Source organism: Desarmillaria tabescens, assembly GCF_030435595.1.
Source record: "Desarmillaria tabescens strain CCBAS 213 chromosome Unknown EV420scaffold_9, whole genome shotgun sequence".
Classification (NCBI taxonomy): domain Eukaryota; kingdom Fungi; phylum Basidiomycota; class Agaricomycetes; order Agaricales; family Physalacriaceae; genus Desarmillaria; species Desarmillaria tabescens.
In genome coordinates, this window is record NW_026848308.1 from 74,461 (window position 1) to 89,162 (window position 14,702).

Below are 14,702 nucleotides of genomic sequence, written 5' to 3' on the forward strand. Positions count from 1 at the left end.
ATGCATTTGTCACGCTTGCGTTTGCGTGTGCGAACTTGACAAAGATGCGTTCATGCGTAATGATACTTTTATGTACTTTAGCTATCAAATAGACGGAATGTAACAGTCTAATGTACTCGTAAAAGATCTCAGCACCGTACTTTGATGCCAACAAGGTCTCATCCCATAGAAGGACACTCTCCCCGATTAAGTGTGAACCCACCTGATCACTCATGTGGATAATTCCCTCCGGAAAACACGTCTCGAGAGCTTCCAGGGATATTGGACTATGTTAGAGGTATGAAAATAGTATGAGCAATATAAACAGATCGGAGGAAAGAGAACCAGTTCAAGGCGTCTCAACTAAATCTTGGTAGGCTTCCGCAAATTATTGTCGGAAAGTGCGAGACGATTCTGGCAATCCGGCATTCCGGCATGCTGAGTAAGAGATTGGTAAGAAAATGATTGTACGGAAACTACTAGAATAGTCGTAGTTTAGTATAAATATAAGAAGTCAATGGGCAAACTCTTCACGAGTTTGTAACCCAGAGACTAGAGGTCTCAATAGCATTGTACTAGGATACAGTCCAAAATACAACAATTATAGTGAGATATATATATCAGGAATCCATTGGAGAATCTCTCTTAAGCTTGGAGAATGTAGCCGAGCACATATGAAGTGCAACGGGAGAAGCCACCACAGTTCAACTCGAGTTCAACACAGCCTAACGCAAATGTGACACGCCATCACAACCATCGTCACATTTGCGTTCTCGTTTGCGTTTTGTCTCGAACGCATGCGTTAGTTTGGGCAACGCGTGCGTTTATTACAATGACGCTCGCGTTCGATTTATTAACCCATGCGTGACTTATTTTTGAGTTGCGTAAGTGAGTTGCGTCGATTCGAGAGGTGCACACAAGTTGTTTGGTTTACCAAAAGTCCAAAAAATGCAAGGGTTCACAACTATTTCAACACGAAATGATACTGAAGTAGGAGGATTATGTTCTAAGACATATTACAACAAAATCAACGCCTTTATGGCTTTCCAAGATAGTTTCACACTGTTTCTATGTCATAGAAAGCTGCCGATACATGTCCAGTAAATACGTCGAAAGTGGGTAAGTGCGTCATATAAATACACATGGTAGTATTATTCTTGAAGGTAGACCAACTATTAGCAGGTCACGCACTTGAACGCGTCGAAGGAACGCAAACGCATCCGAGTTGAACGCATTCAAACGCAGTTGAACGCACGCACGCAAGGGTCGAACGCAAAATTCTCCTCGCCCTCCCACAAGCATCACGCTCTCCCTGATGATTGTCGGCGAACCACGGTTTGATCGCCCCCGCCTCTTCAGCTATGTCAGCAATCCTCTTTATTGAAAACTTCGGTATTATTGGGTTCTCACGCAGGTCAACTTCAATTGCCAGAGAAGAACACTCTGTGATGGAGAATTCGCTCATGAAATCGGATATCATTGGTAGAAGAGTCCTGTCGTGTTCGATGATTGTGACTTGAGCGAGGTAGGCGAGGTATTTCCTATCCTTCAAGCCAATCTTGGCTGACATATGATTAGAATCGCCTGGTGGCCTCGAACGTGTTTGAACTTACATTTGATACACTTAGCTTTGTGGTCCGTTTTCCAGTGCGTCCGTTGGCACGACATAGAGCAGTACTGGACGCTTTCGCACCTGGAACAGCATTGCATGTTCCTTCCATATATGCGTCGGCACTATGTAGAATGCAATGAGAAGAGAGCGGTTATGTCTTAGGAATGGCAGACTCACTGCAAAGCAGACACTGCGTAGTTTATCGCACACACCCCTGATTGCATAACGCTTTTGGGCGATCGATTTTAGATCTGACCAAGCGCGAACTATATCCGCCGTATAATCTTTGATGTCCACAACGACACCCTTCTTGTCCAAAGAGATGATAGAACGAATAACACCGTTGGTGACTGATCTGTAGGAGGTATAGAGCGTAATATTGTCGATAATCGAGGGAATGACGGGCTCCACACTGTAACCCTCCTCAGGCGGGAGAAGAGGCCAGATACGTAGAAGCATCTCTAAAACGCGATTATCGACCATCGCAAGGATTATAGGGAGATAGGGAGAGTGGGATGCGAGAGACTGGCGCGTAAGAAATGTACTGTGCTGTCAAACCAGTTCAAAAGTCTGGAATTGGGAGGTGGTGGGAGACGGATGATCGTGACAGCGAATTGGCGCATGAGACTGCATATAAACCTTACGCTTTCCTCATGTATGGCCACTTCTGCTAGAATCGGTGACTTACATATGGCGAGCATGAAGTTCAGACAATAACCATTCATGTCATCACCGTCATACCGAACACCGTCAGCGTAGTCTTCCAAAACCGAGTTGAAGCAAAGCTTCGCCGTCTCCGCTGGGTCCACTTCCAACGGGGACCTACCAACCCATCGCGTTTCCTGCATAACTAGAATTGAATGCAACAAGCAGCTCAAATGACGGACAGCAGTATGGCAACGTGACAGGCATGACTCGCGCCAAAATTCGACAAGGTGAGGGTGTAGCGGATCGTCAGCAGAAATGATTTTCATGTATGAGACGATTCCGACGAGGGATTGCAGGCACATGGCAGTCGTATTCCTCATGTCTGTTAAATCAACACCTAAACCAGACACCGAAAGATCCTTGGATGTGCGTATAGAAATGAAGTGGAGACTCCAAGCGCGTATCCCTGGCCATAATTCTACGAAGTCCGAGTCCGATCCTGGATAATAGTCTCGGTCGAGGCCCCTACATATGGCTCGAAAACAAGCCATTGCCATGATAGCGGAGGGACTGTTTGACGAGTCCCCATCGTTTGAGGGAACCTTGTCGGGGGAAAGGTGGCGCATGAAGACCTCGATGTACGAGGGGAGAATTTGAGAACCTGGAATCTCGTCTAAAACGGAAACGGAGCCTTTCATGACTTGTTTCTATGCGCAGAATGAGTACAGTCGAGATAGAATGGGGAACCGACGCCAGACCTTTCTTTGAATGGCCTCACCAGCACGTCGTGCTCTCGCGAGTATCGCAGGATTGGTAGGCATCGAGAAACGCTCCCTCGAAAGGCTGGGAGATACCAAAGAGCAAAAGGCCAACGCAGTTTGGATGAAAGAGGTTTTCCAAGCGACGCTGAAATACCCCGTGCTATTTTTAGGGGCACCTGCCGAGCTGTTTCATCATCCCAGGGAATCAACGTAAGTGCAAACGGGCATCCCCGTGACTTGTAGCGAATCCGCTCACTACGCCAGAGATGGAATGGATACCGAAGTGTACCAAAGACGTATAATATAACTTTCTGACTTTATAAAAATGGGGAATCATGGCCTGAGCTCTAATATATACTGACCTTCGTATGCCCTCATTCATTGCTGCGAGGCGAAATACTGAGAGACGAACCTGGCCTGTCTTCGGCTCTGCGAAATGCGGCTCTCAGATAATGGCGGACATTATATCCGCAGGGTCTTGTATCTCTGCGTTGTAGCTGTCCAATTCAGAGTCACCAGAATTGAATGAAGAGCCACTCGTAGGAACCCTAACCATCCCGGGGAACGATGGAATTGAAATGTCTCCACAGACAGAATTGTATGTAATGGCGTTGTAACGACGAGCGAGATATTTGTCCAAAGTAAATGACACAATATATCATGGGTCACATACTTCTCCGAGACTGAGCAGGTGATCGCCGTCGACGAGCTTGTTGCATGGTAGTAAACCTGTATCCCTAGGCTATGAGCACCGTAGATGACATTTAAACAAACCCGGTGATTAACGTGCATAATAAGCACTCGCCACCGTTGTCATTGTGGTAACTTCCGGCAGATGAATCGGCGGCTTTCCGTACGAGATTTGAATGGCTGGGAACTGCTTTATGATAGATCTCAAAGATCTCTCGGTATGGGGACGTGGGGGTAAACAGTGAGGCATCATGGTTGCAGTAGGTCGGGGACCGTGCGCCCATTGAGGAGTTTTGAAGGTGGAGATCGGCACAGAACTGGCCACCGTAACCTGTTTTATAGATACAGAACTGTTGTTGAGGGTGGACTCAAGTTGTCTATGGAAGGATAGTTAAATCAGATAAGCATAGTAACAGCACTAGAATGCATGAACTTGCATCAATCCGAGACGAGATCTTGTGGGAACGGCGTCTATGTCAACGTGTATTCCGCAATGCATTGTACATGTTTGTCATCTGGAGCGTACGAAGATAGTGAAGTGAAGTGACATTTATGCCTGTGTAAGCTTGTTCATTGGTATCCTTCTCGATGTAGGAATACTTCTATAAGAATGACTCGTCAGAACGCAACCAGTCATGCCGAAAATACAACTTATGGTAGTGAGTGAGCAAAAATACGACCTCCAATCATCCCGCCAGATGGGATGCTCCGTGACCTCAGTATTCCTTCGAAGCTTCATGAAAGCAAAATCAAACACATCCATCTGCCTGTTGTGACGGATTTCTCCTCTCGCTATTGTCTTGTCTCACCGCCGACATTCCAATTTGTTCCTGTAAGCTGCTGCGTCATCGACCCATGCACCTTTGTGGCGGGTTCAAGAATTTGGGTTGTGATTTGGTTGCGATTGGATTGTCGGAACGCCGGGACGAACGGTTTTACGCAGTACTTCGGCTGTTTGACAAGCAGGACATGATTACAGTAACAAACGGGCATACGGTATTGATAAATTACTCACCTGACAAGCTTCCTTTCTTCCAGTACGAGAACGCGGTCCGAGATGATTACGTCTTTCTACAAATTCCCACGGAAACGCGTAGCGGGCCCGTGCACGACTGGTATCCGGGGTACTGCCATCATGATTTGAGAGTCCGACCTGGAGCAACTTCCTTTCCTTCACTGCGCTCCCACTTCACTGGTCGATCTGGCCTACCCAACTATGCAACTCTCGCTCCTGTAGAGTTCTTTGGTTAAGCCTCTACAGTATTCTCAGACTCGACGTTTCGCTTCGTAGTTGGCGACCGAGAGAGAGGCGAACTGATTTCTTCCAATTTAGATGACTGGGGTGAGTTTGAGAACTTGCGTTCTTGCTCGTCATTTGTTGATTCATCTCTCGTATTATAGTAAATATCCACAGGCTTTTCGTTGCCCAGAGCCCCGTACGACAGGTCGTATTTCGCGTCAAAGATATAACTCGGGGCAGGAACGGGGGTTCTCCTCGCAGGGTTCTGGGCGGCTGGACGGGTATGCCTCGTTCTTTCTTGATGCTTTCTCCTTTTCATAACTGTTCTGCTGAAAGATTACTTCTTGTCTTTCGATGAGCAAAGAGAGCCGGGCCAGAGTACCTCACCAATCCTCGACGATGCTCGCCTGTATGCGTCTATTTTTATGTAGTCCCTGCCTGCCTTGCCGCATGACGCATGATGCATGATGGCTCGTTCTTCGCCAAGGATTTTGTGGTAAGTATCCTATTATTCGAGTCAGTTCACCCTTAGCTTTGTACGATCTGACGCCTCATTCCCAGGATGAAGCTGAAGCTCAAGGATGGTGCATGAGCCAGGGATCACACAGGATTCCCCTGGGTGATTCCAGTTGCGCTTTGTGTATATACCTGTACGTTGACATCCTTTCGCGTAAGGACGCGCCTTTCCTGACCCATCGTGAAACGGTTGAGGTTGTATTGCGTATCTTTGAATTCAAACCTATCTTTCGCATCGTGTTTAGTTCTTCGTGTGCTCCGTTCCTGTAATAATCATACATGGACGACCAGTTATGGTGATCGCTCCAAGTTCAGTGCGCAGCATTAACTCACCACCAATGAGCGTAGGTGATTTCTAGGGAGCGTCACAGAATGTTGGTTCTAGAATGGTATGTTGCAATTCGTCAGTAATATAAGGATAAGCCTTGACATCGCTCCCTCCAGCAGACGCTCCGAAGCTCTATCCACCGTGATATGTCGGCGAGAAGGACGTGCATGACAATACCACATCTAATTCTCCAACCAACCCCAATACCAAGCATATTACCGCTGTAAACACTCGAAATGGGTCTGCCACGAATATCGGTAACAGCTCTACATCGGTTCAAGAGGATGTAAGGAGCTCTGATAGTCAGATCGCATCACCAGTGGCGCCCATTGGGGATTGGGGATTGCGGTCCGTTTAGTGAGTATTTCGGTCCTACTTGATATGCTGCTGTATCTTATGGCTTTCGACAGAACGAAGTGGTATTCGAGAACCTAATTCTGTAAAAGGTAGCTTTGACGTCCCTCCGACATTCACGAGTTAGGACCCACCTGGCCCTATGGATTGTTTTCTTTCCGCCGTCCAAGAGAAAGGTCAATGCGGCATCCAAGGAGAAGTACGAGGAGGATGCATATGTACTCGTCATTCCTGCAGGTGTGCGGTAAGAGACGGCCCCGGCTGAGCGGACGTATTTCTGAGGCTTACAAGACAGTTTACGGTGCGTCTTTTGTTGTTCTCTCCCGTATCAAATTCAGTGCTTCCCTAGAGACGCTCAATGATTCAGTATAATGATGGGTGGGCCGGCCATCTAGCGTACCCTTCTCTCACTTATAACTCTATTGTATGCGTCCCCTTCACGCTTATTCCAAATATCTTGTTGTTTAGCCATCCATAGAGTCTTGTCGTGTTCATATCCGAGTGTTCAAATGTCCTATCTCAGGTGGCTAATATCATGGACAAATTTTCAGAAACGTCTCCTACAAATATGCATCAGCAAACACGAACCTTCGCTTTGACAAAAGGTGCTCTTCTAGCATAATTAGCGGCCGTTTGCTGCAAGAAGGCACACGTTCATGCCGTCACCCCGTATAAGGACTCGACAACATTTACCTTTTCCGCCAACATATATTCGTAAGAGCTACGAGGTCCAACCGTTTCGTTCAGTCCCCAATTCATGGAGGGATACGATGATATGCATTGTTGGCTCGACCAACTGACGAGACCGTTGCCATTATGAGAGATACGAAAACTTTCAATGTTCTGAATTGGAATTGGAATTGGGACACATCTGTCGTAAAACCAGCGAATACACCATAACAACTTGGTGGATGCGGATAGACAAGGGATTGTTATGATGGTCCGAATGCAAGGGACCATCGAATTGGTCTTTTAGAACGACGCCGGCGAATTCAAGCTACTTCCGCTACTCACCGGAGTGATTTTGATTAGTGCCTGTACATAATGGCATTCAGATGTAGTATACCGGCTCTGTCGGTGGTAATGCTGTGGGTTCGGTTCCTGCTCTCTGAACTTGGAAGGAAGTGGCAGCGTTAATTTTGGTGCTTTTATGCCCTTGTGAGGTCAGTGGCACTGCGTAGTTACCGGACACAGGACCGCTCAAATTTTGTACATCTCTCATTCTTCATACTAAGTGAGATTTATATAATGAATAAGATTATTGACACGGTGGGTTCAATTCCTGCACTCTGACCGGAGGATCTGCAGCATTTTTAGGCCCTGGTTCGTCGTTCCGCTCCTCACTAGGAATAATTCTTGCATGTAATAGCATGATATAGAACGTGAAAGGACATGAGCGTGCGTGCTATGGTGTCGAGCTTATCTCGGATGTGTGGGTGAGGTATACCGTCTCAGACGAACCTTCCACATTTACCGACTTCTGCGCCAATTAGATCTAGACGGTGGTATGATAGTGAGACGTGGAAAGATGAACTATGGCAGCGCTCTTCTAGAGGTACCATGGGAGCGTGCGCCGATAACTAGCATAGCAAACTGTCTTTGATCAGAAATCTGAGAACGCGGCAATGGAAAAGGACGCCTGAAGACAGCCGGGAATTGCCGAAGACACTCTCCTTCTGTCACCATCATCACTTATGCGCGCTACAATTGGTTGTCTCATTGTTCCTCAAAGTATCTGACAGATCTCTTCCATGCCTTTCATCAATTATCGATTATCTTTCCTCTGCAAGAATTTCCGCCAATGCTCCATCAACCCATAGACTTGGATCGAGGGTTCGATTTCTTTGAATTCGGGATAAATATACATGTCTGCTTGTTTGATCGCGGGTCTACCAACTAAATCGCTGGCTGAGTCACTTTTCCCAGTGTGCTCCACTTCTGTGATACTCTGAAATGCGATAAAAAGGACGACCACACGGGATTTGCGTAGTGCTTCTTCAGTCACACGATATTCTACAATGATGATCTGATTACAGTTACGAGCGTTTCCTTTCTTCCATACAGGAACTCGGTGCGAGATCAAGTCTTCCCAAAATTCCCAAGGAAACACGTAGCGGTCCCATGCGTATCCGGAGTCCGGAGTATTGCTTTCATGATTTCGAGTCCGACAGTCGACCAGGCCTTCCTTCCCTTCACTGCACTTCCACTTCACTGGTCGATCTCGTTTACCCACTATAGAACTCCCGTTGCTATGAATTGCTTCAATTGAATGCCAATCACCAACTTGGACACGATACTTCGCCCCAGGGCACTAGAAATTCAGCGTGGTCACCTGCGTGGTACCACGCGTGCGTGGCGCGTGGACACGCGGGCCACGCAAGTCCTCAGTTGAACGTGAGTTGAACTTCCCTTGACTGTACATATATACTGCGCTATGATAAGAATGCTTCGTTAAACATTTCCTTGGATCTATTTCTTATTCTTCTGTAAACTGTCTGCAACAAATGGACCTTTATTCAAAAATGTTTCAAAGCTCAAAATTTGCCAATTAGAGGTTTTAAACCTTCAAATCTCGGATTCCTAGGTGTCATTGCATCTTATATGTGTCTATCTATGATTATGAGAAGGATAAATATCGAAATTTGGGTACTCTCTCATTTTTTCAGCTTGAAGTTATTAAAGCAAAGATGTTGCGACACTGTAAACATCAATTTGACATCGACTTCACTTCAATTGCTCCTTGATTGCGCCAACACCACGAAATTGGTCATTTAATTCCCCCAAGATCAAACCTTCCTTACGTATGGATATACCTTGGACCACGCAAGTGACCACGCTAGCGGACCACGCAGCCACGCAGCCACGCAACCACGCAACCATACCACGCAGGCTGACCACGCACCGCCACGCTGACCAACCACGCAACCACGCAGGCACCACGCAGGCTTCACACAGAGACCACGCTGGCGCACATAAGGTTGCCTTCAGAAAGTGTATCATTCGTATAATTACCTCTTAATTGGCTTGTGTCTTCAGTGTCATTCATACTAAATATAGAATTCTGTATTCTTCTCATGGTGTCTTCTTCACTGAGAACCCCACATTGTGTACCGTATTACTTCTAGGTTAGCAGACTGACTCTAAGGCCTTTTTATACTGTTAGGATACTCGTAAAAATATTTACTTCAGCTACAGTACTTTTGATGTTCGTAAACTTCGCAATCCTGTTCGAAATTTTCATGATATTGACCATATTTTGAAGCATTTCGATATCCCACCAAAGCTGTCATATTTAAATCTTACAGGTATTGACAATCAAGCTGATTCTACGCAAGGATTGACAAAAGAACGGAACGCGTCGACTCTCGAGTCGCGTTTGATGGACTTGATCAACTTTTGATGGGAGTCCCGCAATTTGTCAACCACGCTGACGACCACGCAACCACGCACCACACAGCCACACAGCCACGCAGGCTACCACGCAGAATTCTTCTTGCCCTTCGCCCCAGAGAGAGGTGGGCTGAATTCCAACCGGAATGACTGATAGGCGCTCGCTCTTACCCTATGTTCTTGCTCATCGTTTGTTGATGTCTTTCTTGTATTCTAGTACCTCTTTGCATGAGCTGGATGTCATCGATCATCGCTCACAGTCCAATATGACTGAGGTCGTTCGCGTCAAAGATGGATAATTCCCCGAGACAGGAACGCAATGGATTCTCCAAGTGTTCTGGACGGTGAGCTCACATTCTTCTCGGAACCCTCTCTTCTTTATGCTTTTCAGAAATGCAGATATCCCCTTTTCCGATTTGACGAATGGCATTGGCCCGGTCAAGGCGACTCGCCAGTTCTCGACGAAGCTCCTCTGTATGCATCTACCTTTTATGTCGTCTCTGCCGAATTTGCCGTGTGATGGTCCGCTCCTTCTCGAGGATTATCGATTATGAGACAAGTATCCTGCTATTCGGGTCAGTTCATCCTTGCCTTTGTGCGATCTGACGCCTCACTTCCAGGATGAAAGATGCACCAAAGGTGGTGGGTGATACAGGATTTGTCGAGGCCAATGTCTCGTTTTCATTTTGTACCTACCTGTGCGTTACTGTTCTTTGTCTTGATGACACGTCTTTCCTGATTCATCGTGTAATGGGTCAGGTTGTAGAACTGTAATGCAATCATGTATCTCTTTCTCGATGGTCTCCATGCACCGGACGTGATCATGACCGACGAACCAAGAATTGAATGTGAGTTCCTGCTCTTAATTTCATTACTCTCCTGTATAAAATCTGGTGCTGGATACGACTGCCCTCTGCGGTCGCCTCGAACACTTGGATGGCCGGCGTTTATGCCTATTTGCAGGCTTCGCGTTATCGTTCCTCCAGTCTTTCTGAATGTAACCTCGTTCAGCGCAGTCTACCTCTGCATGCGCTGTCTGAGTCTCATCTATACACTAGACGTGGTGCTACACATCTTGCCTCACAACCGGCGAACAGGAGAAAGGTGAATTGGGTTCATGCTCGTCGCTCTGAGTGCTTCTGGGGACCTATATTCTTGCTCATCGTTTGTCGACGGGTCTCCTCTATTCTAGCAAATCCCAGTACGGGCCCGTCGTTTGCGTCGGAGGCTTCTTGTAGGAAGACGTTATTCACTAGTTCGCAACCCTACTCTTCTGTATGCGCCTGCTTTTACGTCGTCAGGGACGATTTATGGATGTCGTCTCTGCATCACACTGTGTGGTAAACTAATGATAGAACCAATGGCTGCTCGAGTGGTGAATATTGAACAGTGCTTCAGACGACCACAAAACGTGTTCTTACCTTAAACCAGCCAGATGTGACAATATTCAGCAACACTCAGTCTCTTCAATTTCTCTTCTTCTTCGCGAGTGGCTATACTGACCACTGACAGTTTCTTAAACTGCACATCCATCATTACCTCCCCTACATATTTCTCAAATGAGTTCTGTGACTGTTCAATGTGTGAACACTCTTTTCCATGTTCCTCCAACGGTTCTTCAAATGAGTCCCATGGCAGTTGTTCCCCGACTACCCAGTATGAATTATTTCCAATGAGTGTGTAAGTTCCGTCAGGTATAGGATACCAGTGATTAGCAATGATGTTGAACATGTGCTTTGACCCATCCTTATCTTCGACAAGCAACTGCCCATGTCTTTGATGATCCCCTGGTTCCTCTACCACAGCCAATCCCTGCACAGTGCCCTTTTCAATGCAGGGTGCCTCTAATAGGTCATGGAATTCCCATTCATCATCATCAAGGAAGACTGGGTAGTACCTATCCACCTGGAGAGGCCTCGTCATAACTTGGTGCCATGATGGTCGCCATACTACACCTGCATCTCCTGGTTCAGGATACAGAAAGAACAGAGCTCCTCGTCTTAGCTGTGATACATTGTCTACCAAGGCTGACCATGCATTCTCGAGAGACTGACTCTCATAGTATACTGGTAGCATGTTGGGCCACAGAAGGAATGCCAACCCCGCAATCTTGTCCACTGGGTTGGTCGACACCCGATCCTTCATCTCTGCCAGCAACCTGAATAAATTATCGTGCTCAGTAAGATGATGATCTTCCAATATGATCTCATCCAAGGACTCCAATTTTTTTCGAAACTTCGTCAGAACCTCGGTCTCATAGTTCCCGTCCTTATCTGGTTTTGCGTGGAGCGGACCATTCAGTGTATCCCCGCAAATTTTTCTCTTACGACCGATCTCCTGCAGCGTCCATGCACGATTAAACCAACATCGATCGCTGTCCAAATCGCCCTCCTCCACACTCAATGGTCGCCCCAGCCCACTCAAGTAGCAATAAACCACCTCCTTTCGGCTGTACAAATGCCCGATAGTAGGTACGTCCAACTTCCACTCCTCTGCACGTAGGTCCTCCCTTGGTCCTCCTCTCTGCCTCAAACAGAGTACATCCAACCATACATACTCCAAGCCGAGATTGAGCATCTCGATGCGGATGAGTTTAAGATCGGTGTCCTTTGGGATAGGCACGGGCCATTGGTATCCGTTGATGGGCGTCCACACGTCTATGCGATCCTTCTCGTCCACCCAAGCATGTGATATCGGACACACTAGTTCCATTGAGGTTACCCAGAATGGTACCACACGATTACTGTACAGATCCCAGACAAATCTAGGGTTCATATTCGGCATGCGAATGTAGTCACGATTAAATATGTTCTGCCGGCCGGTCTGGTCCTTGGTTTTGCATTTATGTATTTCCTCTGGGATGGTTTTCCAGTCATCAGTGTACCATACCGTGCGAAGGAAGCTGTAGATAGTGCCAAAGTTGGAATTGATATTGATGCCGTGTTGGAGAACGGAGGGGAAGGTGTACATGTCCAGGGTATATGATGTTCCAAGGATACTGTTGAGTTTATCCAAGAGGCGCCAAAGACCGAGGTTAGCGCAGGGAGTGTCAGCGAGGGAGGCTGATATCACAGGCTTTTGACCGGTGTAAGCCCGTTGTAGTGGCACAGTGATCTCCTCCTCCACCTGGCCGATCTCTGTGAAGGAGGATATCGTCACCTCAGGGAGCGTTGCATACTTGAAATGTGCCAGAGATATGTTACTTATGGACCTCCCGCTAGTCTATGACACACTTACTACTTCACTTCGTCGGCGATCCCTAGCTTCGTGTTTCCAAAAGACTTCATGATTTATTAGTCGGAACATGCGTTTGAAACAAAGCAAAGGAACGAAATACATACTCTCATAATCGCGCATATCTCAACTGGACTGTCGGTCAGATGTGTTGAGAGTCACTAGTCAAGGCGTAAAACCCTTGACCAGGGAGGGTGTGTGCATGCTGTGCGTTACTGGATATATTATACGTTAGTATTACCACGGATATCTCACAGTCAGGGCTGTGGACCCGGCCGTTCCTAATTGCTTGCGTGGTACCACCACCGTTTGACCACCATGACATGAAAATGACAAACTATTGTATCCGAGTTGGGCTCAGTTTTAGCATACACCGTACAGTGTATTTCCGCATAACATTCCTGAAGGTAACCGTACACACGAAGCTTGGTATTAAATGAGAATGTTCCCCACTACTAACACTTCAACGTACTGGAACTGCATGCGAATAGCAGGTGGCTTCCGGAAGCCGTGATAAAGATCAGTATCAATAATGACAAAATATTCTTGTTAGCGAACCAGTTCACCATTAATACTTCACCCAAATACAATGAAGACTGTTAGAGGAGTATTTCTGGCCCCGCAGAGCAAGATTCCCCGTCGACTGAGCTATTCCTCTGTAAATAGAGGTACGGGTAATCACCTATAACTAGTTTGTTAATTCAACAAGCACGCACCGCTAGCAGATGACCGATAAGCGAAGATTCTAGCGCTGTTGATGGAAACACCCTGTACCCCGTATGACACACTGCCTTCATTCAATCCGTAGCTCCACATGTTGATGCACGAAGAACACCGCATCCAAGGACATCAATTAAATGTCCACGAGTGTTAACAACACCGGGATGCAGAATGCCAGCGATTCAAGGCTGACTCGCAGCGGGAGGGAAAGAGAAATATGATGAGGATACGAGGAACAGGTTGAACTGTGACCACGCAAAGGAGAAGTCCGACTGAAAATAGCATATGTTGTAAACCCCGAATCTTGCGGTGATTGATAAATTAAGGTGGGAATTAGGCGAGGTTAATTGATTCTCGTGTACGTCGTCGCCATCATGAGAATCACGGGTTTATTGTAGGCTCCAGTCAGCGGAAATGTATGCTGAGAATAAATATAATGCACTGTACAGAAAAATTGAAATCGAACGTCCAGGCGGCTGCTCAGGGAGGAAACCTGGCAGCGGGACGAAAGATAGTTAGGTTGGATGCACACGGTTAAAATTTCCTCTAATGAGGTGCCGTTCAGTTGATATCCCGAAGAAAAATTTGATACTTACTCTCATTTCGGCGGTACGGAGTCAAACCATGCCACAGCAACCCCGTTCACACCAGCAAATGAACGCGGTACGGCTGTGTAACCTCCTCCAGGCAGCTGTTTTGTGTAACAGCAATACCTGAACAGGATGATGCAGGAAACAGCTTCAGCGTTCTGAGCGAAGCGCTCATGGGATCATGACGGCAGCAGCCAGGGGTCAGATGCTGCCTTCAGAAGTCGGGGCATAGCTCGTATCTCGAAAGAGAACTGTTGGTTGAGCCTTGCAGTAACTGCGGCGGAGCACATCCGTGGGAGCAGTATATTAAGCATTCACGTCTGCACGAGAAAGAGAGAAGCGATCTACAAGCATTATAAGAAAAACAACCGTAAGAGAGTGCACGTACCCAATCAATTCTCATCTGTGCGGTGCAGAAATCAGAAGCAACGATGAACGTAATGTTACTCATCGCTTAGGCACTTTAATAGTTCTGACGTCCTGAACGGAATCCAAAATGACAGATGGAACTCCCTGTGGGGCGGACGTAGGCACAGGAAGATCAATATGCCTCGACCCTATTCAAACCGCATGGGAAGGAGTCATACGGAGGAAAAGGCGCCATGGAATCCTTGAGGAAGTAAAGTTAGTGGTAATGCCG

At 46.9% G+C, this 14,702-nt stretch overlaps 4 protein-coding genes across 4 annotated transcripts; 1 reads left to right on the plus strand and 3 right to left on the minus strand.

Annotated features, from left to right (window-relative positions):
* Positions 1-943: 943 nt before the first annotated feature.
* On the minus strand, positions 944-3,974 carry EV420DRAFT_1734325 (uncharacterized protein; the record flags this gene model as incomplete). Its single annotated transcript, XM_060479978.1, has 13 exons — positions 944-964; positions 1,235-1,542; positions 1,593-1,672; positions 1,769-1,781; positions 1,804-2,116; positions 2,137-2,433; positions 2,479-2,946; positions 2,998-3,176; positions 3,257-3,315; positions 3,363-3,384; positions 3,413-3,486; positions 3,674-3,742; positions 3,775-3,974. 13 exons carry the CDS (start codon positions 3,972-3,974, stop codon positions 944-946), a joined length of 2,103 nt encoding a protein of 700 aa, XP_060333867.1.
* A 571-nt stretch (positions 3,975-4,545) lies between these two features.
* Positions 4,546-5,522, plus strand: EV420DRAFT_1477007 (uncharacterized protein; the record flags this gene model as incomplete). The annotated part of the gene is made up of 6 exons (XM_060469380.1): positions 4,546-4,936; positions 4,982-5,032; positions 5,092-5,211; positions 5,267-5,339; positions 5,418-5,426; positions 5,492-5,522. 6 exons carry the CDS (start codon positions 4,546-4,548, stop codon positions 5,520-5,522), a joined length of 675 nt encoding a protein of 224 aa, XP_060333868.1.
* A 1,097-nt stretch (positions 5,523-6,619) lies between these two features.
* EV420DRAFT_1734326 (uncharacterized protein) lies at positions 6,620-8,594 on the minus strand (the record flags this gene model as incomplete). The annotated part of the gene is made up of 9 exons (XM_060479979.1): positions 8,461-8,594; positions 8,046-8,439; positions 7,590-7,623; positions 7,397-7,483; positions 7,195-7,351; positions 7,143-7,163; positions 6,822-6,971; positions 6,717-6,764; positions 6,620-6,655 (listed from the first exon to the last, which is right to left on the minus strand). The coding sequence occupies exons 1-9, from the start codon at positions 8,548-8,550 to the stop codon at positions 6,620-6,622; spliced, it is 1,017 nt and encodes a 338-aa protein (XP_060333869.1). The 5' UTR covers positions 8,551-8,594.
* Positions 8,595-10,940: 2,346 nt separating this feature from the next.
* EV420DRAFT_1734330 (uncharacterized protein) lies at positions 10,941-12,824 on the minus strand (the record flags this gene model as incomplete). Its single annotated transcript, XM_060479980.1, has 2 exons — positions 10,941-12,695; positions 12,756-12,824. The coding sequence occupies 2 exons, from the start codon at positions 12,822-12,824 to the stop codon at positions 10,941-10,943; spliced, it is 1,824 nt and encodes a 607-aa protein (XP_060333870.1).
* Between the last annotated feature and the right edge of the window lie 1,878 nt (positions 12,825-14,702).